General features: G+C 48.6%; 1 protein-coding gene across 3 annotated transcripts in view; it reads left to right on the top strand.

Annotated features, from left to right (window-relative positions):
* The window catches only part of dnajc4 (DnaJ (Hsp40) homolog, subfamily C, member 4), a 145365-nt gene extending 120452 nt beyond the window's left edge, over nt 1-24913 (top strand). For 2 of the 3 annotated variants that reach the window (XM_055665802.1, XM_055665803.1), the window contains exons 6-7: nt 2721-2807; nt 24391-24909. In XM_055665802.1, the coding sequence (XP_055521777.1) occupies nt 2721-2807; nt 24391-24490 (187 nt within the window). In that variant the 3' untranslated portion in view covers nt 24491-24909. Of the gene's footprint in view, nt 1-2720; nt 2808-24390 lie in introns of all 3 variants that reach the window. The other variant, XM_055665804.1, reaches the window with a different exon arrangement.
* Nucleotides 24914-25218: the final 305 nt, after the last annotated feature.

Raw genomic sequence — 25218 nt, 5'->3', positions numbered from 1 at the left:
TCTTTACTCAGAGAGTGGTAGCGGTGTGGAATGCGCTTCCAGTGGAAGTGGTGGAGGCAGGTTCATTGGTATCATTTAAAAATAAATTGGATAGGCATATGGATGAGAAGGGAATGGAGGGTTATGGTATGAGTGCAGGCAGGTGGGACTAAGGGGAAAAAAAGTTGTTCGGCACGGACTTGTAGGGCCGAGATGGCCTGTTTCCGTGCTGTAATTGTTATATGGTTATATGGTATCGTGGTACAGTGTAAAGCTTTGTGTTCCATGCTAACCAGTTAGCGGAAAGATAATACACGATTACAATCGATCCATTCACATGATAAGTGAATAACGTTTAGTGCAAGGTAAAGCCCGTAAAGTCCCATTAAAGATAGTCCAAGGGTCACTAATGAGTAGTTCAGGATGATTCAGGTGCCTGATAACAGCTGGGAAAAAACTGTCCCTGAATCTGGAGTCAAAGTCAATGTCAAAGTTATACGTCACATGCATCCAAAGGTGCAGTGAAATGAATTTGCCAGCAGCGATACACTTAAAAAACGAACACACAATACACAATAGAATTTAACGCAAACATCCACCACAACATCCTTCACTGTGGTGGAAGGCACAAAGTTCAGCCAGTCCTCCTCCTTTCAGGCCGAAACCCTGAAGGAAATAGGCGACTTCCGGGTTTCGGCCCGAAACGTCGCCTATTTCCTTCGCTCCATAGATGCTGCCTCACCCGCTGAGTTTCTCCAGCATTTCTGTCTTCCTGAGCTCATACATCTTTTTTGTTCCTCCCCCCGCCCCCCCCCCCCCCCCCCCCCAAATAAATCCAATATTCATTTACACCACAGGCACACACACAAAATGCTGGAGTAACTCAGTAGAACAGGCAGCATCTCTGGAGAGAAGGACTGGGTGAGGTTTTTTTTCCTGACCCCTCTTTAGAAACATAGAAATTAGGTGCAGGAGTAGAGGCCATTCGGCCCTTCGAGCCTGCACCGCCATTCAATATGATCATGGCTGATCATCCAACTCAGTATCCCATCCCTGCCTTCTCTCCATACCCCCTGATCCCCTTAGCCACAAGGGCCACATCTAACTCCCTCTTACATAGAGCCAATGAACTGTGGCCTCAACTACCCTCTGTGGCAGAGAGTTCCAGAGATTCACCACTCTCTGTGTGAAAAAAGTTCTCCTCATCTCGGTTTTAAAGGATTTCCCCCTTATCCTTAAGCTGTGACCCCTTGTCCTGGACTTCCCTAACATCGGGAACAACCTTCCTGCATCTAGCCTGTCCAACCCCTTAAGAATTTTGTAAGTTTCTATAGGATCCCCTCTCAATCTCCTAAATTCTAGAGAGTATCAACCAAGTCTATCCAGTCTTTCTTCATAAGACAGTCCTTTGACGTCACCCAGAGATGCTGCCTGTCCCGCTGAGTTACTCCAGCTTGAACCGGCCCGTTCTCAGAGCTTGGTTGAGCCGCGGGACTGACTACCATCGCCCGGTGGGGTAACAACATATCTCCTCAGCCCAGAGGGAGAATAAGAAGGGGACAGAGACTTTAAGACTTTGCCTCCATCACAGTGAGGAGGTGCCTGGTGAACTCACTGTGGTGGATGTTAATTTGTGTTTATTGTGTGTTTTGTTATTTATTATTATATGTATGACTGCAGGCAACGACATTTTCGGTCTGAATGACAAATAAAGGAATCTAATCTAATCTAATTGGTTATTAATCCTGGAGTATTGCGTACAGTTTTGGTCTCCAAATCTGAGGAAGGACATTCTTGCCACAGAGGGAGTGCAGAGACGGTTCACCAGACTGATTCCTGGGATGTCAGGACTGTCTTATGAAGAAAGACTGGATAGACTTGGTTTATACTCTCTAGAATTTAGGAGATTGAGAGGGGATCTTATAGAAACTTACAAAATTCTTAAGGGTCTGGACAGGCTAGATGCAGGAAGATTGTTCCAGATGTTAGGGAAGTCCAGGACAAGGGGTCACAGCTTAAGGATATAGGGGGAAATCCTTTAAAACCGAGATGAGAAGAACTTTTTTCACACAGAGAGTGGTGAATCTCTGGAACTCTCTGCCACAGAGGGTAGTCGAGGCCAGTTCATTGGCTATATTGAAGAGGGAGTTAGATGTGGCCCTTATGGCTAAGGGGATCAGAGGGTATGGAGAGAAGGCAGGTACGGGATACTGAGTTGGATGATCAGCCATGATCATATTGAATGGCGGTGCAGGCTCGAAGGGCCGAATGGCCTCTACTCCTGCACCTAATTTCTATGTTTCTAATCTAATCTAATCTTGTGCCTATCTTCGGTGTAAACCGGCATCTGCAGTTCCTTCCTTCACTACCCATGGTTGATCTATCCAATCTGGCTCTCTCTCCATCAGTGCTTTGGACAACAAATCTCCATTGAGGTTACCTTTGACATTTTCGCTTGATCTCGGCAGCTTTTTACAGGGAGAGTTGCAGACATTCAAAGCTTTTTCGGGTGTGAGAAGTGTGCTTCTTGGAATCACCCCTAAAATCTCTTACTCGGAGGTTAGGACGTTTGCTGCTTCCAATTGGAACTGCATCTCAGGCCAGTTCCAGTCTTGGCACAGCTGAGCTGACAACACTGTTATCTCTCGAGGTTTTAACGGCCACGGACTCTTGGCCTGCTCGAAGACAATATCTGGCCCTTCACGGGAAAGTAAAATAATAGGAACTTCACTGTCTTGCAGGAAACTCGAAGAAGTCCACAAAAGCTTCATGGACCACAAGGACCGAGTTATAACGGACATGTATAACGAATCGAAGGAAAGAGCAAGGTAACTCTCCACGTTCCCCGGATTGACCCAGGTCGAGGTTAACCTGACAGTATTTACTTCATTGGGGGCAAACTATTGGAGAGCCTCTTTCGGGCAGCTTTGTTCACAAAAGTTCACAAATTATAGGAGTTGAATCAGGCCATTCAGCCCATCGAGTCCACTCCGTCATTCTCTGCCTCCTAATCCCATTTTCCTGCCTTCTCCCCATAACCCTTGACACCCGTTCGAATGAAGAATTTGTCTATCTCTGCCTTAAAAATATCCACTAACGGCCTCCACGGCTTAATCTATGGCAATGAGTTCCACAGATTAATAATAATAATAATAATAATAACTTTATTTGTTAAGCACCTTAAAAACAACCAAAGCTGACCAAAGTGCTGTACAGAAAAAAGAAAACAAGCAAGACATCATAAAACAGGCAGAACAACAGAACATACAACTAACACGAGGCGCATAAATTACATACAAAAATCCAAACAATAAATTAAAAAACATAAAACACGAGTACAAACAACGCAGCAAAACCAAGCAAATAAAGTTAATAAACAATTCAACACCTCACTGGTCTACAAAGGCCATGGAGAATAGATATGTCTTCAGGAGTGACTTAAAAACAGCTAGAGAAGGGGCCTGTCTAACGTGCGGAGGCAATTCATTCCACAATCTTGGAGCCGACACAGCAAAGGCACGGTCCCCTCTGAGCTTCTGCTTAGTCTTTGGAAACTACCCTCTTACTAAAGAAGTTCCTCATCGTCTCCTTTCTAAAAAAGCGTCCTTCAATTCTGAGGCTGTGACCTCTGGTCCTAGACTTGCCCACCAGTGGCAATCGTTTGTGAATGAGTCTCCATTGGGTTATGCTGCTGAGGAGTCTCCAGTTGGCAGAGTTGTTCAGTGTATTGTCATGTGTACCGAGGTACAGTGAAGAGCTTTTGTTGCGTGCTAACCAGTCAGCAGAAAGACATTAACATGATCACAATCGATCCATTTACAGTGTATAGGTGCATGATAAGGGAATCTGAGGAAGGACATTATTCAGATTCAGATTCAGATTCAATTTTAATTGTCATTGTCAGTGTACAGTACAGAGACAACGAAATGCATTTAGCATCTCCCTTGAAGAGCGACATAGCAAACGATTTTGAATTAAAAAAATAAATAATAAGTGTCCGTGGGGGGGGGTGGTGATTGGCAGTCACTGAGGTACGTTGTTGAGTAGAGTGACAGCCGCCGGAAAGAAGCTGTCTTATTGCCATAGAGGGAGTGCAGAGAAGGTTCACCAGACTGATTCCTGGGATGTCAGGACTGTCTTATGAAGAAAGACTGGATAGACTTGGTTTATACTCTCTAGAATTTAGGAGATTGAGAGGGGATCTTATAGAAACTTACAAAATTCTTAAGGGGTTGGACAGGCTAGATGCAGGAAGATTGCTCCCGATGTTGGGGAAGTCCAGGACAAGGGGTCACAGCTTAAGGATAAGGGGGAAATCCTTTAAAACCGAGATGAGAAGAAACTTTTTTCACACAGAGAGTGGTGAATCTCTGGAACTCTCTGCCGCAGAGGGTAGTTGAGGCCACACAGTTCATTGGCTATATTTAAGAGGGAGTTAGATGTGGCCCTTGTGGCTAAGGGGATCAGGGGGTATGGAGAGAAGGCAGGGACGGGATACTGAGTTGGATGATCAGCCATGATCATATTGAATGGCGGTGCAGGCTCGAAGGGCCGAATGGCCTACTCCTGCACCTAATTTCTATGTTTCTATGAATAACATTTGGTGCAAGGTCATGTCTTGTGGTCGACACTGCTGAAGAGTCCTTCATGGACCATACTGGAAGTATCCAACACCCACCAGGGACAATTTATACATTCATTCACCAAGCCAATTAACCCTCAAACCCATTCGTCTTTGGAGTGTGGGAGGAAACCAAAGATCTCGGAGAAAACCCACGCAGGTCACGGGGGGGGGGGGGGGGGGGGGGGGAGAACGTGCAAACTCCGTACAGACAGCACCTGGAGTCGGGATGGAACCCGGGTCTCCGGCGCTGCAGATTCAGATTCAGATTCAGATTCAGATTCAATTTTAATTGTCATTGTCAGTGTACAGTACAGAGACAACGAAATGCATTTAGCATCTCCCTGGAAGAGCGACATAGCAAACGATTTGAATTAAAAAAAAGTGTCCGGGGGGGGGGGGGGGGGGGATTGGCGGTCACCGAGGTACGTTGTTGAGTAGAGTGACAGCCGCCGGAAAGAAGCTGTTCCTCGACCTGCTGGTTCGGCAACGGAGAGACCTGTAGCGCCTCCCGGATGGTAGGAGGGTAAACAGTCCATGGTTGGGGTGAGAGCAGTCCTTGGCGATGCTGAGCGCCCTCCGCAGACAGCGCTTGCTTTGGACAGACGCAATGGAGGGGAGCGATCGAGGAACCGGTGATGCGTTGGGCAATTTTCACCACCCTCTGCAATGCCTTCCGGTCGGAGACAGAGCAGTTGCCAGAGCATTCGCTGTAAGGCAGCGACTCTACCGCTGCGTCACCGCGGGGCAGGAAGAGTCACCAAAGTCCGATCGAGGAGGAGGGTCATCAAAGAGGTAGATCAGAGGTCGGCGACCTACGGCCCCCGGGCCGAATGCGGCCCAAAAAATCTGGCATGCAGGCGGATTTTTTTCCCCCGTAATTGTCCGCCGCACCGCATCCAGCACGGCGGCCCGGCCACGCACCTTCTGTGAACCCGTTAGCGAAAGAACTGCAGATGCTGGAAAAATCGAAGGTGGACAAAAATGCTGGAGAAACTCAGCGGGTGAGGCAGCCTCTATGGAGCGAAGGAAATAGGCGACGTTTCGGGGGTTGCCTGCGGTCTGATTGATGCTGGGACATGGGAGTACATGCAGTGTTATTATCTGCGTGGTCAATGTAAACACGGATTGAAAGCAAAATGAAAAAGCAGACACGCACGGTTACTTGGCTCAACACAGGACAGATAAATGTGGAATATGTTCAGCATCGCTCTCGTCATCCAGGAACCCACTGTTTGTACTCGAGTTATCCTCCTTCCATCTGGAGTGATCATTGTTCTACCGATAAAGCTCATGAGTATTAGACAATAGACAATAGACAGTAGGTGCAGGAGCAGGCCATTCGGCCCCATTCAATGCCTCATATTTCGCTTGGGCAGTCTGCACCCCAGCGGTGTGAACATTGACGTCTCCAATTTCAGGTAGTCCCTGCTTTCTCCTCTCCTTCCCAGCTCTCGCTCACCCCACTGTCTCCGCCTCTTCCTTTCTTCTTCCCGCCTACCCCCGACCCCCGATATCAGTCTGAAGAAGGGTCTCGACCCGAAACGTTACCTAATCCTTCGCTCCATAGATGCTGCCTCACCCGCTGAGTTACTCCAGCATTTTTGTCCACCTTCGATTTTCCAGCATCTGCACAGTTCCTTCCTCTACCATTAAAGCCATTGACAGATCCCTCCTCTTCAGCTGCTCTGTGGTGGTAATTGTTCCACTGTGTCCATACATACACAGGCCAACTTCCCCAAAGTCAGACACTAGGACTTTGTTGCAGCGATGTTAAATAAGACTGACATTTGAAAGTATTTGTGAGATTTGGTCATCGGAGAATCTTAAATGGGGAAAGTTCCAGATGTTTGGGACGTTGGAACACAGGCTTTGACTCAGGCTTTGAAAACCATGTCGGCAAAAGAAGTCACAGTCATTAACATTCCCTGGACACTGCGATCACCCGCAAGCTGAAACACACTAGATCTGTATCTTCATTCAAATTCTCTTTGTAATCTCCAATGTCAGAAGTTCAAAGCTGCCAAGAATGCTAGATGAGCCCGCTCAATCACAGAACCATTCGCAGCCAGCCTTACACTCGGACTCGGTCACTGAGACACTCCGCTGGCTGGCAACACCACACACGGGCTCGCAGTACTCGATCCGTATTGCCCAGTGTGCTCACACTCCCTCCCGCCTGGGCCCAGTCTAGGTTCCCCGTATCCCCCCCCCTGACCAACAAGGCTTCCAACCACCCTTCCCACTTGAGGCTCCCCTTATCCTTATCCATGCCCAGTTGGGTTCTCTGGATGCTTTCAAGAGAGAGCTAGATAGGGCTCTTAAAAATAGCTGAGTCAGGGGATATGGGGAGAAGGCAGGAACGGGGTACTGATTGGGGATGATCACATTGAATGGCGGTGCTGGCTCGAAGGGCCGAATGGCCTCTACTCCTACACCTATTGTCTATTGACTCACAACACTCTGTGAGGAAAAGTGTTTCCTTGTCTCCATTCTAAATGGCTTACTCCTTATTCTTAAACTGTGTGTGTGTGGCCCCTGGTTCTGGACTCCCCCAACATTGGGAACATGTTTCCTGCCTCTAGCGTGTCCAAGCCCTTAACAATCTTATAAACCAACGAGGAAACACTTTTTCTCACAGAGAGTTGTGAGTCTGTGGAATTCTCTGCCTCGGTGGAGGCCGGTTCTCTGGATACTTTCAAGAGAGAGCTAGATAGGGCTTTTGAAGATAGCGGAGTCAGGGGATTTGGGGAGAAGGCAGGAACGGGGTACTGATTGGGGATGATCAGCCATGAACGCATTGAATGGCGGTGCTGGCTTGAAGGGCCGAATGGCCTGCTCCTGCACCTATTGTCTATTGTCTAATACTCATGAGCTTGATCGGTAGAACAATGATCACTCCAGAGGGAATGAGGATAACTCGAGTACAAACAGTGGGTTGCTGGATGACGAGACCGATGCTGAACATGTTCCACATTTATCTGTCCTGTGATGAGCCAAGTAATCGTGCGTGTCTGGTTGTTCATTTTGCTTTCAATCCGTGTTTACATTGAGTCCGCAGATAATAACACTGCATGTACTCCCATGTCCCAGCATCAATCAAACCGCAGGCAAATCATTTGTGCTGCCTTCAGGAATAAGGAACATTCGGTTTAGTTTAGTTTAATTTAGAGATACAGCGCAGAAACAGGCCCTTTGGCCCAATGAGTTGGCGCCGACCAGTGTCCCCCGCACACGAAAGCCCGTACGTCACCATGCGCCACAAGCTCGTAAATGATGACGCCAAAGTGGGACAGGCCCTTTAATATCCAGTCCTGGCATAACGTAGAATTGTTAAAGGAGACGTGCGATCCAAAATATCACCAATCCGTGTCCTCCAGAGATGCTGCCTGGGTCGCTGGGCTACTCCCAACGCTTTGTGTCCGACACACAGTATAGAAACATAGAAACATAGAAATTAGGTGCAGCAGTAGAGGCAATTCGGCCCTTCGAGCCTGCACCATTCGCCATTCAATATGATCACGGCTGATCATCCAACTCAGTATCCCGTACCTGCCTTCTCTCCATACCCCCTGATCCCTTTAGCCACAAGGGCCACATCTAACTCCCTCTTAAATATAGCCAATGAACTGTGTGGCCTCAACTACCCTCTGTGGCAGAGAGTTCCAGAGATTCACCACTCTCTGTGTGAAAAAAGTTCTTCTCATCTCGGTTTTAAAGGATTTTCCCCTTATCCTTAAACTGTGTGTGTGACCCCTTGTCCTGGACTTCCCCAACATCGGGAACAATCTTCCTGCATCTAGCCTGTCCAACCCCTTAAGAATTGTGTAAGTTTCTATAAGATCCCCCCTCAATCTCCTAAATTCTAGATTCACCACACAGAGAGTGGTGAATCTGTGGAACTCTCTGCCACAGAGGGTAGTTGAGGCCACAGTTCATTGGCTATATTTAAGAGGGAGTTAGGTGTGGCCCTTGTGGCTAAGGGGATCAGGGGGTACGGAGAGAAGGCAGGTACGGGATACTGAGTTGGATGATCAGCCATGATTATATTGAATGGCGGTGCAGGCTCGAAGGGCCGAATTGCCTCTACTCCTGCACCTAATTTCTATGTTTCTATGTTTCTAGAGAGTATAAGCTACCCTTCCCCACACATAACACCACCAACACAAGCTGACAGCATTGTACTTCCACAAAGCCCAGCCAAGACCCCGTGAATAACAAACTCTGCATCTGTTGATATCTATTGCTCTGGTGTGTATATGGGATGTCCTAATGCCTAGGAATTATCAAATACTGTTTACAGCTGTTTGGTGAGCCTTCGGTCTTTGCCCTGAGTACGTTTCCTCCCCACATCTGTGCACTGAACGACAAGTGCCAAATATTTATATAGCCCCTACGGCTACACGTAAAACTGAACCACACAAGAAGCCTGATGAAATGGAAGCTGATCTTCCAGCAGGGTTACGGTGGGAAATGCACATTTGGGACCCGGGGCTTCTAAAGGCGGCTGTCAATGTTTGGGAGTGAGGCAAAGTCTACTCCCACTCTTGGAAAAGCAGGAAGAAGAGAAGCACAAGCAAAGTGTCTTGTTTAGTTCTGAGATACAGCGCGGAAACACAGCGTAGGTTTACGTGGTTAATTCCCGGGATGGCGGGACTGTCATACGCTGAGAGAATGCTGAGAGCAGCTGGGCTTGTACACTCTGGAGTTTAGAAGGATGAGAGAGGAGATCATATTGAAACATGTAAGATTATTAAGGTAGACAAAAGTGCTGGAGAAACTCAGCGGGTGCAGCAGCATCTATGGAGCAAAGGAAATAGGCAACGTTTCGGGCCGAAACCCTTCCGGGTTTCGGCCCAAAACGTTGCCTATTTCCTTCAGGGTATCGGCCCGAAACGTTGCCTATTTCCTTCAGTGTTTCGGGCCGAAACGTTGCCTATTTCCTTCAGATATCAGCCTGAAACGTTGCCTATTCCTTCAGGGTTTTCAGCCCGAAACGTTGCCTATTTCCTTCCGGGTTTCGGGCCTGAAACGTTGCCTATTTCCTTCAGGGTTTTGAAACGTTGCCTATTCCTTGAACGTTGCCTACGTTTCGGCCTGAAACGTTGCCTATTTCCTTCTTCGGGCCGAAACGTTAGCCTATTTCCTGCCGGCACCGGCTGAGTTTCTCCAGCAGGGTTTTTGTCTATTTCCTTCAGGATTTTCCAGCATCTGCACAGGTTTCGGCCCTTCACTTATTTGCAGGTTGTTTCGGTGCCTGACTTCTATTTCCTTCTTTTTGTCGGGCCTTAAAGTGCCTGATTCTATTTTGAAAATCCAGTTTGCCTGAAACGGCCTATTTTTCAGCGACCTGCTACGTTGACTATTTCCTTCCAGTTTCGGCCTAAAAAGGGTTTAGCCTGGACGAAACCCCATCAGTTATTCCAGTTTCGGCAGGAACGAGGTTTGGGCGAAACAGCTAAAAGCGAAACGTTCTAACTCTCACGGCCATAGACCTTGCCTATTTCCTGTGTATATCCCGAAACCTGTTCCTATTTCCTACAGCGCCGCTGCCTCTTGTGGATCTCATTGTTTTAGATAAAATCTTCCAAAAATACCACCAGCTGTGGCAGGCCCAGTCCTGTTCATTATCTGCTTCAGCAAGATCAGTCAAATGACTCAGCCTTGGCACACAAACAATACAGCATGTTTTTATGGTGGCACTCAACTGCAGCCCAGCTGTATCTTGATGGGACCCTGTCGAGGCGGCTCTAACCCTGTCGTGTTCCCCGAGCAGACAGGGTAGACGAGAGGAAGCCTCTCGTGTGTAGGAATTCAGATTCAGATTCAATTTTAATTGTCATTGTCAGTGTACAGTACAGAGACAACGAAATGCACGAAATGAAGGAACTGCAGATGCCGGCTTCCGCCGGAGATACGACACAAAGTGCTGGAGTAACTCAGCGGGACAGGCGGCTTCTCTAGACAATAGACAATAGGTACAGGAGTAGGGGCCATTCAGCCCTTCGAGCCAGCACCGCCATTCAATGTGATCATGGCTGATCGGCCCCAATCAGTACCCCGTCCCTGCCTTCTCCCCTGACTCCCGCTGTCTGCGGAGGGCGCTCAGCATCGCCAAGGACTGCTCTCACCCCAACCATGGACTGTTTGCCCTCCTACCATCCGGGAGGTGCTACAGGTCTCTCCGTTGCCGAACCAGCAGGTCCAGGAACAGCTTCTTTCCGGCGGCTGTCACTCTACTCAACAACGTACCTCGGTGACTGTGTGTGGCCCCTGGTTCCCCCCCCCCCCCCCCCGAACTTATGTATCTGCCTCTTCAAATCGTTTGCTATACCCGCTCGTCAACCATAGATGCTAAATGCACCGTTGTCAGCATGGAAACTGTACACTGACAATGACAATTAAAATTGAAACTGAATCTGATCTTTAAGAGCCCTCTCTAGCTCTCTCTTGAAAGTGTCCAGAGAACAGGCCTCCACCGCCCTCTGAGGAACTGAATATTCCACAGACTCACAACTCTCTGTGAGAAAAAGTGTTTCCTTGTCTCCGTACTAAATGGCTTACCCATTATTCTGAAACTGTGTGTGTGGCCCCTGGTTCTGGGCTCCCCCAACATCAGGAACATGTTTCCTGCCTCTTCTAGCGTGTCCATACCATTAATAATAATCTTAAATAATCTAAGAAGGGTCTCGACCCAAAACATCGCTCCGTAGATGCTGCCTCACCCGCTGAGTTTCTCCAGCACTTTTGTCCACCTTCGATTTTCCAGCATCTGCACAGTTCCTTCTTAAACATTATACATCTAGTAATCATTCAGTATTCCTTTCACATATTCGAACAGGGACTGCAACCCGGCACACACACTACATCACAGTCACCAATTTATTTATATGCTTCTTGCACAGACTCTTCCAGGATGTGGATATTACAGGTGACATGGGGGAATGTGTGAAACTAGTTAAACATCTGTAACATCTGTGCAACGCTCTCCGTCTCAGGACCCCGAGGTACAGAGAGAAGGGAGTGGGGTGGGGGGGTGAATCCCACACAGAAAGACCTCCAATTGAGGACCACCATCCCCTGCCAGATGCTGAAAGGGTTTTCGACCACGCTGTGCCCACAGCTGGCGGAGAAGGAGGAAGCAGGAGCCGTCTTAAGAGGGAGTTAGATGTGGCCCTTGTGGCTAAAGGGATCAGGGGGTATGGAGAGAAGGCAGGGATGGGATACTGAGTTGGATGATCAGCCATGATCATATTGAATGGTGGATGGTGCAGGCTCGAAGGGCCGAATGGCCTACTCCTGCACCTAATTTCTATGTTTCTATGTCTACACAGCGACTGCAGGAAGGATCCTTCGAGCCAGCACCTGTGGCTGATCATCCACAATCAGTACCCCGTTCCTACCTTCTCCCCATATCCCTTGACTCCGCTGTCCTATCTAACTCTAAACTCTGTCTGTAAGATAGTGCTAGTGTGCGGGGTGATCGCTGGTCGGTGTTGCTGAAGAGCCTGTCTCTGCGCTGTATCTCTAAAACTATACTCAACTTGCTGTCCCATGAGTGACAGGAGCAGAATCAGGCCATTCGGAGTCAGAATCAGGCCATTCGGCCCGTCAAGTCAGAATCAGGCCATTCGGCCCGTCAAGGCAGCATCTATGGATCCATAGATGCTGCCTCACCCGCTGAGTTTCTCCAGCATTTTTGTCTAGTAAGCATGTATATTTTCCGCCATTCAGTCACGGCTGATCTGTCTCTCCCTCGTGACCCCATTCCCCCCTCAACCCCCATACGAATCAAGAATCTTATCTATCACCGCCTTAAAAATATCCACGGTCTTGTCCTCCACAGCCGTTGGTTTAGCGTGGGTTTTGAGTTACTTTGCTGCTAACTCCATTGGATTGGATAGGATCGTAGGCAGCTCTCAGCCAAGAGTGGGGGGAGTGTAAACCCACAGAGCAGCGCTTCGGAACGTAACCCTTGCACTGGGCAGGCGCCCATGAGTTGACGCAGGCCAATGAACGAGTGGCCGCGCCAAGAAATAGTCGAAATGGTATGTTAGCTTTCATTGCAAAAGGATTTGAGTATAGGAACAGGGAGGTTCTACTGCAGTTGTACAGGGTCTTGGTGAGACCACACCTGGAGTATTGCGTACAGTTTTGGTCTCCAAATCTGAGGAAGGACATTATTGCCATAGAGGGAGTGCAGAGACGGTTCACCAGACTGATTCCTGGGATGTCAGGACTGCCTTATGAAGAAAGACTGGATAGACTTGGTTTATACTCTCTAGAATTTAGAAGATTGAGGGGGGATCTTATAGAAACTTACAAGATTCTTAAGGGGTTGGACAGGCTAGATACAGGAAGATTGTTCCCGATGTTGGGGAAGTCCAGGACAAGGGGTCACAGCTTAAGGATAAGGGGGAAATCCTTTAAAACCGAGATGAGAAGAACTTTTTTTCACACAGAGAGTGGTGAATCTCTGGAACTCTCTGCCACAGAGGGTAGTTGAGGCCACAGTTCATTGGCTATATTTAAAGAGGGAGTTAGATGTGGCCCTTGTGGCTAAGGGGATCAGGGGGTATGGAGAGAAGGCAGGTACGGGATACTGAGTTGGATGATCAGCCATGATCATATTGAATGGCGGTGCAGGCTCGAAGGGCCGAATGGCCTACTCCTGCACCTAATTTCTATGTTTCTATGCAAGAAATAGTCGGCTTGGATCCCGAATCCCGGATCAGAATAGGGAGGATCTGCTGATCTTTGAACGCAAGACCACTTCATTAATCAAACGGCCGAGCAGCGTAAACACTCGTAGCTCAGGACGCATCACAAGATGAGTCAGCTTGGAACATGTACTCGAGCCTCTGTGCCTGTCCCACTTTCACGACCTAATTCACGACCTTGTGGACATTTTTCATCAGGCCAGAAAAACGCCCCGACCTACTCCAGCCGCTACAGTCAGGCAAACGCCTCCGTTGCCATGCAGTGAGAACGGAGAGGTTGAGAAGGAGTTTCTTCTCAGAGGCAATTCGGACTGTAAATGCCTTTCTCACCAGGGACTAACTCTACAGAACGTTTTTCCTTCTATTATTTATTATGTAAAAGAATATGTGTGTTATGATTGTGTTTATAATTTGTTTGGTTGTTTGTCTTTTGCACAAAAGTCCGCGAGCATTGCCACTTTCATTTCACTGCACATCTCGTATGTGTATGTGACAAATAAACTTGACCTGACTTGACTTGACTTGACTTGATGCCACGAGCACCTAGGACTAGGTAGTGGCCCCCCAGTTTTCACACAGAGAGTGGTGAATCTTTTCACACAGAGAGTGGTGAATCTCTGGAACTCTCTGCCACAGAGGGTAGTTGAGGCCACAGTTCATTGGCTATATTTAAGAGGGATTTAGATGTGGCCCTTGTGGCTAAGGGGATCAGGGGGTATGGAGAGAAGACAGGTACGGGATACTGAGTTGGATGATCAGCCATGATCATATTGAATGGCGGTGCAGGCTCGAAGGGCCGAATGGCCTCTACTCCTGCACCTAATTTCTATGTTTCAACTCGCTCACCTGCCTGCATCTTCCCTGCGTTAACGCTAACCCTAACAAAACCACTCAGTAGCCGACACCCTTTATTACATCGGGTGAGGCAGCATCTATGGAGCGAAGGAAATAGGCAACGTTTCGGAACGAAACGTTGCCTATTTCCTTCGCTCCATAGATGCTGCCTCACCCTGCTGAGTTTCTCCAGCATTTTTGTCTAGTAAGCATGTATATTTTATTCATATAGCACGTTTAAATCAACTGCCGTTGAAACCAAAGTGCGTTACATAAAAGGAATAATTAAGTTTCCGTACATCCATAGAAAAAATTAAAAAAAGAAAATTCAACATTCAGCCATGATCATATTGAATGGCGGTGCAGGCTCGAAGGCCCGAATGGCCTACTCCTGCACCTATTTTGGATGTGTCTATGTTTCTAACACGAACGTCCCCCCACAACAGAATCATTAACGACTTTAAGTGGCCGCAGGACCTAGCGCCCCGCCGGGGGCTTTGACTTTGACTTTGGAATCGGGAGAAGAATGGAGAGCAGGGGAGAGACAAGACTTTGCCTTCCATCACAGTGAGGAGGAGATTCGCTGAGATGGATGTTTGTGTGGATTGTGTTGGGTTCTTTTCTTGTTGTATGACTGCAGAAACCAAAGTTCGTTTGAAACATAGACAATAGGTGCAGGAGTAGAGGCCATTCGGCCCTTCGAGCCTGCACCATTCGCCATTCGATATGATCATGGCTGATCATCCAACTCACTATCCCATCCCTGCCTTCTCTCCATACCCCCTGATCCCTTTAGCCACACGGGCCACATCTAACTCCCTCTTGAATATAACCAATGAACTGTGTGGCCTCAATTACCTTCTGTGGCAGAGAATTCCACAGATTTACCATATAACCGTATAACAATTTACAGCACGGAAACAGGCCATCTCGACCCTTCTAGTCCGTGCCGAACACATATTCTCCCCTAGTCCCATATACCTGCGCTCAGACCATAACCTTCCATTCCCTTCCCGTCCATATAACTATCCAATTTATTTTTTAATGATAAAAACGAACCTGCCTCCACCACCTTCACCGGAAGCTCATTCCACACACAGCCACCACTAAAGAAGTTCCCCCTCATGTTACCCCTAAACTTCAGTCCCTTACTTCTCAAGCCACTCTCTGTGTGAAACTTCATGTGAGGTTCAAATGAGAAATAAATGGTATTGTACTGTATTGTAAATGTTCCACTGTGGGGAAAGGCATCAAAATGTGAAGTACTCTTCCTCTGTGAATCACCGGAGGTCGGGGCCTATTTGTGGCCTCCGCAGCCAGTCCGATGCTTTCAGGCCCACTTGCCTTCCGATTTTCCAGCACCTGCAGTTCCTTCTTAAACCCTTTATTACATCTCCCCTATTCCAGAGAAAAGAGCCCCAGCATTGTTGCCATCTCTCTCTCCTGATGTAATTGCTGCAACTCTTTTCCAATGCGTGTCTCGCCTCTGTGTAAACTGGATACCAGAACCATGACTGTACACTCAGTGTGGTCTAACGAAGATTTAAATCAACTTTTTTACAGAATTTCTATGCTGTTTTGCTCTATACTACCCCCCCCCAGAATCCAACCAGCCCCACCAAAGCTTGGATTTGCGTTTTCCTTTCACCCTCGTTAATCTGTGTCACTGCCTTTGGTGAGAAATATGTCTGAACCCGTCCAGTCCTAGACTTTTTCCCCACGGAGTACCTACCAGGATTAATTGGGAGTGATCCGTGTCGGAAAGTAATTCACACTTACCTATGCCGCTAATAGATATCTCCTAACTCACGTTGCAACGGATTTTGAAGTTGTGCTTCCATTCCCAGAGTCCACATTAGGTCTGCCTGCTGTAACTGGGCTCGATCCAAGTAACAATCCCTGTGGAACATCACCTTCCCTTCATTTATAAATCCAAAGAACTCCCCTTCATGCCTATGTTAAGTTCTCAGATCAGATTCCCTTTTTGCACGGATCTGGAGCTGTTGGGAGTCGGTGCTGGCCAAAGTTAATATTTTGCCAACCGGTTTCTTGTTCTCTGGTGAGAAAAGCAATGTGCATTTTTCCCGGCACCTTTCCAAATGCCTCCAGGTAGCTTAAAGCCAATGCATGCCATAGAGGGAGTGCAGAGACGGTTCACCAGACTGATTCCTGGGATGTCAGGACTGTCTTATGAAGAAAGACTTGGTTTATACCCTCTAGAATTTAGGAGATTGAGAGGGGATCTTATAGAAACTTACAAAATTCTTAAGGGGTTGGACAGGCTAGATGCAGGAAGATTGTTCCCGATGTTGGGGAAGTCCAGGACAAGGGGTCACAGCTTAAGGATAAGGGGGAAACCGAGATGAGAAGAACTTTTTTCACACAGAGAGTGGTGAATCTCTGGAACTCTCTGCCACAGAGGGTAGTTGAGGCCACAGTTCATTGGCTATATTTAAGAGGGAGTTAGATGTGGCCCTTGTGGCTAAGGGGATCAGGGGGTATGAAGAGAAGGCAGGTACGGGATACTGAGTTGGATGATCAGCCATGATCATATTGAATGGCGAATGGTGCAGGCTCGAAGGGCCGAATGGCCTCTACTCCTGCACCTAATTTCTATGTTTCTATGTTTAAAATGGAGCCGCAATGTTGGGAAAAACTGCAACCAGTTCCAGCAGACAGGAGCAGATAAACTCTCTCCCGGACAATCACAAAAAGCTGGAGTAAAGGGCCTGCCCCACTTTCACCACCTAAATCACGACATTTTTCATCATGCTAGGAAAAACGCTCCGACCTACTTGATGCCAGGAGTACCTACGACTAGCATCAGGGCCCGCTACGGCCTACCTAAGACCTCGTGACGACAATGCTGCGAGTATGAGTCAAGGGCAAACTCGGCAGAGGTCGTGAATTAGGTCATGAAAGTGGGACACCCCCTTTGCTCAGCGGATCAGGCAGCATCTCTGGAGAGAAGCAATAGAAGACATTTCAGTTCGAAACCCTTCTTCAGAACTACCTAGCCTCTGACAATAGACAATAGGTGCAAGAGTAGGCCATTGGCCCTTCGATGTGATCATGGCTGATCATCCCCAGTCAGTACCCCGTTCCTGCCTTCTCCACATATCCTCTGGCTCCGCTATCTTTAAGAGCCCTATCTAGCTCTCTCTTGAAAGCATCCAGAGAACCGGCCTCCACCGCCCTCTGAGGCAGAGAATTCCACCGACTCACAACTCTCTGTGAGAAAAAGGTATTTCCTCGTCTCCGTTCTAAATGGCTTACCCCTTATTCTTAAACTGTGTGTGTGTGTGGCCCCTGGTTCTGGACTACCCCAACATCGTGAACATGTTTCCTGCCTCTAGCGTGTCCAAGCCCTTAATAATCTTATATGTTTCAATGGGATCCCCTCTCATCTATCTAAACTCCAGAGTGTATTAGCTGCCTCCAACATGTCCAATAGCTACCCCTTAGAGTCAGGTTTGAAGGAGGGTCCCGACCAGAAACGTCACCTGTCCGTGCCCTGTAGAGATGTTGCCTGACCTGCTGAGTTCACTGTTGTGCACTTTGTGTCCATCTGCAGATCCTTGTTTTGTACATTTCGAAGCAATGTACCCCGTTGTACTGATTTAGGATGATCAGCCATGATCACATTGAGTGGCGGTGCTGGTTTGAAGGGCCGAATGGCCTACTCCTGCAACTATTGTCTATTGTTTATTCCTTGCAGTGTACAAGGATGAGAGATGGTCTTGTAGAGGTATATCCAGTGCTCTCCATAATAATCTTAACATAGAAACATAGAAATTAGGTGCAGGAGTAGGCCATTCGGCCCTTCCAGCCTGCACCGCCATTCAATATGATCATGGCTGATCATCCAACTCAGTATCCCGTACCTGCCTCTCTCTCCATACCCCCTGATCCCCTTAGCCACTAGGGCCACATCTAACTCCCTCTTAAATATAGCCAATGAACTGTGGCCTCAACTACCCTCTGTGGCAGAGAATTCCAGAGATTCACCACTCTCTGTGTGTGAAAAAAGTTCTTCTCATCTCGGTTTTAAAGGATTTCCCCTTTATCCTTAAGCTGTGACCCCTTGTCCTGGACTTCCCTAACATCGGGAACAATCTTCCTGCATCTAGCCTGTCCAACCCCTTAAGAATTTTGTAAGTTTCTATAAGATCCCCTCTCAATCGTGTCCAAGCCCTTAATGGCTTACCCCTTTTCTATAAGATCCCCTCTTAAGGGGGTGTCCCACTTTCACGACCTAATTCACGACCTCTGCCGAGTTTGCCCTTGACTCTTACTCGCAGCATGGTCGTCACGAGGTCGTAGGTGGCCGTAGGTAGGTCGTAGTGATGCTAGTCGTAGGTACTCGTGGCATCAAGTAGGTCGGGCGTATTTTCCCAGCCGCTCCATTCTCTCAGCATATGACTGTCCCGCCATCCCGGGAATGAACCTGGTATTTTTTTTTTGCTTTTACCTCCTTCTGATGTTTTGGAAGAATCTTCGATGTATGCTTTCTAATTATTCACAAAACCAGTCTTTCGTTTTGTTTTGAATTTGCTTGTCAACCCTTCTCTGTGGTTTTGAACCTCTGCCACTGTTGTAATTAGGACGTGCTTGTGAAAATTATCTGAAGGTTAAGATATCAATTCAGTCTCACCAGGGAAAGTACAATCTCGAGGACTATAGACTGAGAGTCCACCCCAAATACCTCATGACCAAAATAGCTGTACCTTCGACGTACAGGATAAAAGAGTGATTGATCTCACACCTCTCACGTAACTGATGATAGATATGCCGGAGGAAGTTCACAGTCCTAACAAAGAATGGAGCAGATTATTAAAACAAAAAGATAGACACAGGGGCGGCATGGAGGCGCAGCAGTTGGGTTGCTGCATTAAGGGCTTGTCCCACTTTCACGACCTAAATCACCACCTCTTCCGAGTTTGCCCTTGACTCATACTCGCAGCATGGCTGTAGGTAGGTCGTAGTAACATAGAAACATAGAAAATAGGTGCAGGAGTAGGCCATTCGGCCCTTCGAGCCTGCACCGCCATTCAATATGATCATGGCTGATCATCCAACTCAGTATCCTGTACCTGCCTTCTCTCCATACCCTCTGATCCCCTTAGCCACAAGGGCCACATCTAACTCCCTCCTAAATATAGCCAATGAACTGGGCCTCAACTACCCTCTGCGGCAGAGAGTTCCAGAGATTCACCACTCTCTGCGTGAAAAAAGTTCTTCTCATCTCGGTTTTAAAGGATTTCCCCTTTATCCTTAAGCTGTGACCCCTTGTCCTGGACTTCCCAACATCGGGAACAATCTTCCTGCATCTAGCCTGTCCAACCCCTTAAGAATTTTGTAAGTTTCTATAAGATCCCCTCTCAATCTTCTAAATTCTAGAGAGTATAAACCAAGTCTATCCAGTCTTTCTTCATAAGACAGTCCTGACATCCCAGGAATCAGTCTGGTGAACCGTCTCTGCACTCCCTCTATGGGAATAATGTCCTTCCTCAGATTTGGAGACCAAAACTGTACGCAATACTCCAGGTGTGGTCTCACCAAGACCCTGTACAACTGCAGTAGAACCTCTCTGCTCCTATACTCAAATCCTTTTGCAATGAGTAGTAGGCCATGATGCCCACACCAACCAGCGATCCCCGCACACTATCCTACACAGAAGGAAATAGATGACGTTTCTGGTCAAGACCCTTCTTCAGACTGATGTGGGGGGGGGGGGGGGGGGGGGGGGCGGGAAGAAGAAAGGAAGAGGCGGAGACAGTGGGCTGTGGGAGAGCTGGGAAGAGGAGGGGAAGGAGGGAGAAAGCAGGGACTACCTGAAATTGGAGAAGTCAATGTCCACACCGCTGGGGTGTAAACTGCCCAAGCGAAATATGAGGTGCTGCTCCTCCAATTTGCGGTGGGTGGGACTCACTCTGGCCACGGAGGAGGCCCAGGACAGAAAGGTCGGACTGGGATTCGGAATTGGGAAGGGGAGTTGAAGTGCTGAGCCACCGGGAGATCAGGTTGGTTATCGCGAACCGAGCGGAGGTGTCGGTCTCACCGCTTGGTCTCGCCGACGTAGATCAGCTGACACCGAGAGCAGCGGATGCAGTCGATGAGGTTGGAGGAGGTGCAGGTGAACCTCTGCCGCACCTGGGACGACTGCTTGGGTCCTTGGATGTTTTTTCCAGCATCTGCAGTTCCTTCTTAAACACTATGTGACAAAGAAGGAGACTGAGAGCGGATCTTATAGAAAACTTACAACATTCTTAAGGGGTTGGACAGGCTAGATGCAGGAAGATTGCTCCCGATGTTGGGGAAGTCCAGGACAAGGGGTCACAGCTTAAGGATAAGGGGGAAATCCTTTAAAACTGAGATGAGAAGAACTTTTTTCACACAGAGAGTGGTGAATCTCTGGAACTCTCTGCCGCAGAGGGTAGTTGAGGCCACAGTTCATTGGCTATATTTAAGAGGGAGTTAGATGTGGCCCTTGTGGCTAAGGGGATCAGGGGATATGGAGAGAAGGCAGGTACGGGATACTGAGTTGGATGATCAGCCATGATCATATTGAATGGCGGTGCAGGCTCGAAGGGCCGAATGGCCTCTACTCCTGCACCTAATTTCTATGTTTCTAGAGAAGTATCAAGACAGTGAAAACGTCCCTAGTGTAGGGGTGGTGTCTCTTGTATGAGTTGGATGGAATGTTTCTAGACCTGCCACTTGTGTCTCGGCTGGCTTAAAGTTCAGTTTAAACAGGTGGTGACTGAATTCTGTAACAGCGGACAGCTTTGTACTTTCATCCTTTGGTAACTGGTTTAGTGTTTGATCTTTACACTCAGCTCCTATACTCCCACTGATTTCTATCAGTCTCTGGCCTCCAGTCTGCCGCTGCGGTTAGCCATTAGAGATGCCTTTCCTTGCTTCCCGCAAGGTTGGAAGATGCCACCAGTTTATTATGGATAGCATCGCAAGTATTCAACTCCACAAACACCGTCCTCAAAAAACATACAAACATAGAAACATAGACAATAGGTGCAGGAGTAGAGGCCACTCGGCCCTTCCAGCCTGCACCATTCGCCATTCAATGTGATCATGGCTGATCGTCCCCAACCAGTACCCCGTTCCTGCCTTCTCCTCATATCCCCTGACTCCGCTATCTTTAAGAGCCCTATCTAGCTCTCTCTTGAAAGCATCCAGAGAACCGGCCTCCACCGCCCTCTGAGGCAGAGAATTCTACAGACTCACCACTCTCTGTGAGAAAAAGTCACCGTTCTAAATGGCTTACCCCTGATTCTAGAAACATAGAAAATAGGAGCAGGAGTAGAGGCCATTCGGCCCTTCCAGCCTGCACCATTCGCCATTCAATGTGATCATGGCTGATCATCCCCAATCAGTACAATAGACAATAGAAACATAGAAAATAGGTGCAGGAGTAGGCCATTCAGCCATTCAATATGATCATGGCTGATCGTCCCCAACCAGTGCCCCGTTCCTGCCCACTCCCCATATCCCCCCCCCCGCTATCTTTAAGAGCCCTATCTAGCTCTCTCTTGAAAGTATCCAGAGAACTGGCCTCCACCGCCCTCTGAGGCAGAGAATTCCACAGACTCACCACTCTCTGTGAGGAAAAGAGGCGGGGGAGGGTGAAGCCAGGCATGGAGTTGGACGAGGGTTCTCGGGCCGAGGTGTGGCCCTTTTGCGGGGTTCACAGTGAGGGGTAGCGAGCGGGGGTGGGATTCGGTTGCGTGTGGTACCTGCAGCCTCTCTGTCAGGGCCCGCCGAGCGTGATGCACAAGCAACACTTCAGCGGGACACGTCACCACCAGTCTGTGTCCATCAGAGGGATTAGCACCCTCTGCAGCTGCCGAGCTACTGAAGTGGTGATGTGTCGGGGGGGGGGGGGGGCATTGAGGCTGGGGGTCCCACTTCTCTCCCCGCCCCACCATCAGATTCTGTTGCCATAGACGTTGCGTTAAGAATGATCCCTTTGAGACTGATCGGGGGGGGGGGGGGGGGGGGGGGGGGGGGGGGGAGGGGGGATAAGGGGGGGAGGGGGGTGTCTGATAACCAGATGAAAACAAGTCACCTACTGTCGGGTATCGCATTCCCCATTCAAAGGGATGAATGCAAAGCATGGACACTTCCGCCGTGCCTTGACTTGGAACAAGAGCTCGAGTCGCCGGGCACACAATAGCAGGCAGCTTCATTTCAATGCACACAATCAGGTCCAAGGCATAATCTGGGCCTGGCGAGAGCGTCACAGCTCTCTGTGGACTCAAGTGTGCAGTACCACACGTAGACCCCGGTGGGATAAACGCCCACCCTCTCCTGCGGGCTCCTGCCTGCCTGCCTGCCTGCCTCACGGGCAAAAGCCCCTGAGGGTGCACAAGCCCTCCCCCCCGCCAGTAACTATGGTGTACAATTTTGGTCGCCCAATTATAGGAAGGATGTCAACAAAATAGAGAGAGTACAGAGGAGATTTACTAGAATGTTGCCTGGGTTTCAACAACTAAGTTACAGAGATAGGTTGAATAAGTTAGGTATTTATTCTCTGGAGCGCAGAAGGTTAAGGGGGGACCTGATAGAAACATAGAAACATAGAAATTAGGTGCAGGAGTAGAGGCCATTCGGCCCTTCGAGCCTGCACCGCCATTCAATATGATCATGGCTGATCATCCAACTCAGTATCCCGTACCTGCCTTCTCTCCATACCCCCTGATCCCCTTAGCCACAAGGGCCACATCTAACTCCCTCTTAAATATAGCCAATGAACTGTGGCCTCAACTACCCTCTGTGGCAGAGAATTCCATAGAGGTCTTTAAAATGATGAGAGGGATAGACAGAGTTGATGTGGACAAGCTTTTCTCTTTGAGAATAGGGAAGATTCAAACAAGAGGACATGACTTCAGAATTAAGGGACAGAAGTTTAGGGGTAATATGAGGGGGAACTTCTTTACTCAGAGAGTGGTTGCGGTGTGGAATGAGCTTCCAGTGGAAGTGGTGGAGGCAGGTTCATTGGTATCATTTAAAAATAAATTGGATAGGCATATGGATGAGAAGGGAATGGAGGGTTATGGTATGAGTGCAGGCAGGTGGGACTAAGGGGAAAAAACATTTGTTCGGCATGGACTTGTAGGGCCGAGATGGCCTGTTTCCGTGCTGTAATTGTTATATGGTTAACTAGGGCCAAACGGAGAGCACATTCTGAGGTCACAGCCTCAGAATTAAAGGATGTTCTTCTCGCAAGGAGATGAGGAGAAACGTCTTTCGTCAGAGGGCGGTGGATCTGTGGAACTCATTGCCACAGACGGCTGATCGTCCCCAATCATCCCCTGACTCCACTATCTTGCAGAACCCTATCTAGCTCTCTCTTGAAAGTTGCCAGAGAACTGGCCTCCACCGCCCTCTGAGGCAGAGAATTCCACACACTCACAACTCTCTGTGTGAAAAGGTTTTTCCTCGTCTCCGTTCTAAATGGCTTACCCCTTATTCTTAAACTGTGTGGCCCCTGGTTCTGGACTCCCATTACATCAGGAACATGTTTCCTGCCTCTAGCGTGTCCAATCCCTTAATAATCTGAAATGTTTCAATAAGATCCTCTCTCATCCTTCTAAAGTCCAGAGTATAAAAGCCCAGCCGCTCCATTCTCTCAGCATATGACAGTCCCGCCATCCTGGGAATTAACCTGGTGAACCTACGCTGCACTCCCCCAACATCGGGAGCATTTTTCCTGCCTCTAGCGTGTCCACACCCTTAATAATTGTGTATGTTTCAATAAGATTCCCTCTCATCCTTCTAAATTCCAGTGTGTACGAGCCCAGTCGCTCCATTCTTTCAACATACGACAGCAGTGGTGGACTGGGTCTAAAAATATTGGTTGCCAGGAGTCAAAGGGGGCCCACTTCATCAGGGGCCCACTTGATATAGGCCGCCCACTTCATCAGGGGCCCACTTGATATCGGGGGACCCACTTCATCAGGGGCCCACTTGCCATCGGGCAAGCTGACACCCTGGCCAGTCCGCCACTGTACGACAGTCCCGCCATCCCGGGAATGAACCTGGTGAGCTCCCCCAACATCGGGGACATGTTTCCTGCCTCTAGCTTGTACAAATGGAGTCCAGGAACCGACGGGGTGACCAGCAATGAAACTTCCTGCCTTTCGTGCTTGTAACCGGTTGCCATCCCTCGGGACCCCTTTAGCCCCCCCCCACGCTCACACTTTTTGTTTCCCGCAGGCTTAACGGCTTCAAGAAGCAGCAAGAGATACTCCGGCAGAAGCACGCCAACTTCATGGAGAAGTATGGGCCGAAGAAACAAGGGGGCGATGATGAATAAAGCTTGCACAGTGCCGCAACGATAGCGTCCGACTGCAGTGATATTCACCTGACACTGCCACTGCCATCCTTTTGGCCGCTGATCGCTGCCAAGGGAGCATGATCCATTTGCTTTAGTACATTCAGTCTCGGGATGTGGGAGTTTGTAGCAAGTCTGGGATTGACTTCCCTGCCCCTTTCGCCCAGGCAGTGCCAGCATTTGGTATTGTCTGCGACAGTTTTGGATGGGAGACAAAAAGTGCTGGAGAAACTCAGCGGGTGCAGCAGCATCTATGGAGCGAAGGAAATAGGCGACGTTTCGGGGCCGAAACCTTTCTTCAGATTTTAGATGGCCAGGCTTCTTGCTCAGGTAAATCAACAACAACAGTGTGGAGACTAGAGTCTTGTGTACATGGGCGGAAATCCTGGGGGGGGGGGGGGGGGGGGGGGGACTGGTGTGAATGGGTGATTGGCGGTTGGGGTAGGCTCGGTAGGCCAAAGGCCTGGTTTCCATGCTGTATCTCTCGATTAAACTGAGCTTTGAATAAATCCAACCTCTCTTTAAGTTTCACCGCATCGATACCGTCAGCTCTATTCCTGACCTGACTTGCCATGACTTCAGTGACTCACACAAGTTGATCACATCAGGTGTTTCGTTGAGGTAAATATGTGTCAAGCTTTACTTCAAATCTCAGCTTGACTCATTGGCGCATTGAAACGGCTAAAGGGCCTGTCCCACTTGGGCGTTAT

Source organism: Leucoraja erinacea, unplaced genomic scaffold (genome assembly GCF_028641065.1).
Source record: "Leucoraja erinacea ecotype New England unplaced genomic scaffold, Leri_hhj_1 Leri_150S, whole genome shotgun sequence".
Taxonomy (NCBI): Eukaryota; Metazoa; Chordata; class Chondrichthyes; order Rajiformes; family Rajidae; genus Leucoraja; species Leucoraja erinaceus.
Note: the sequence above shows the minus strand (reverse complement) of the source record. Positions and strands in the feature narration are given on the sequence as shown.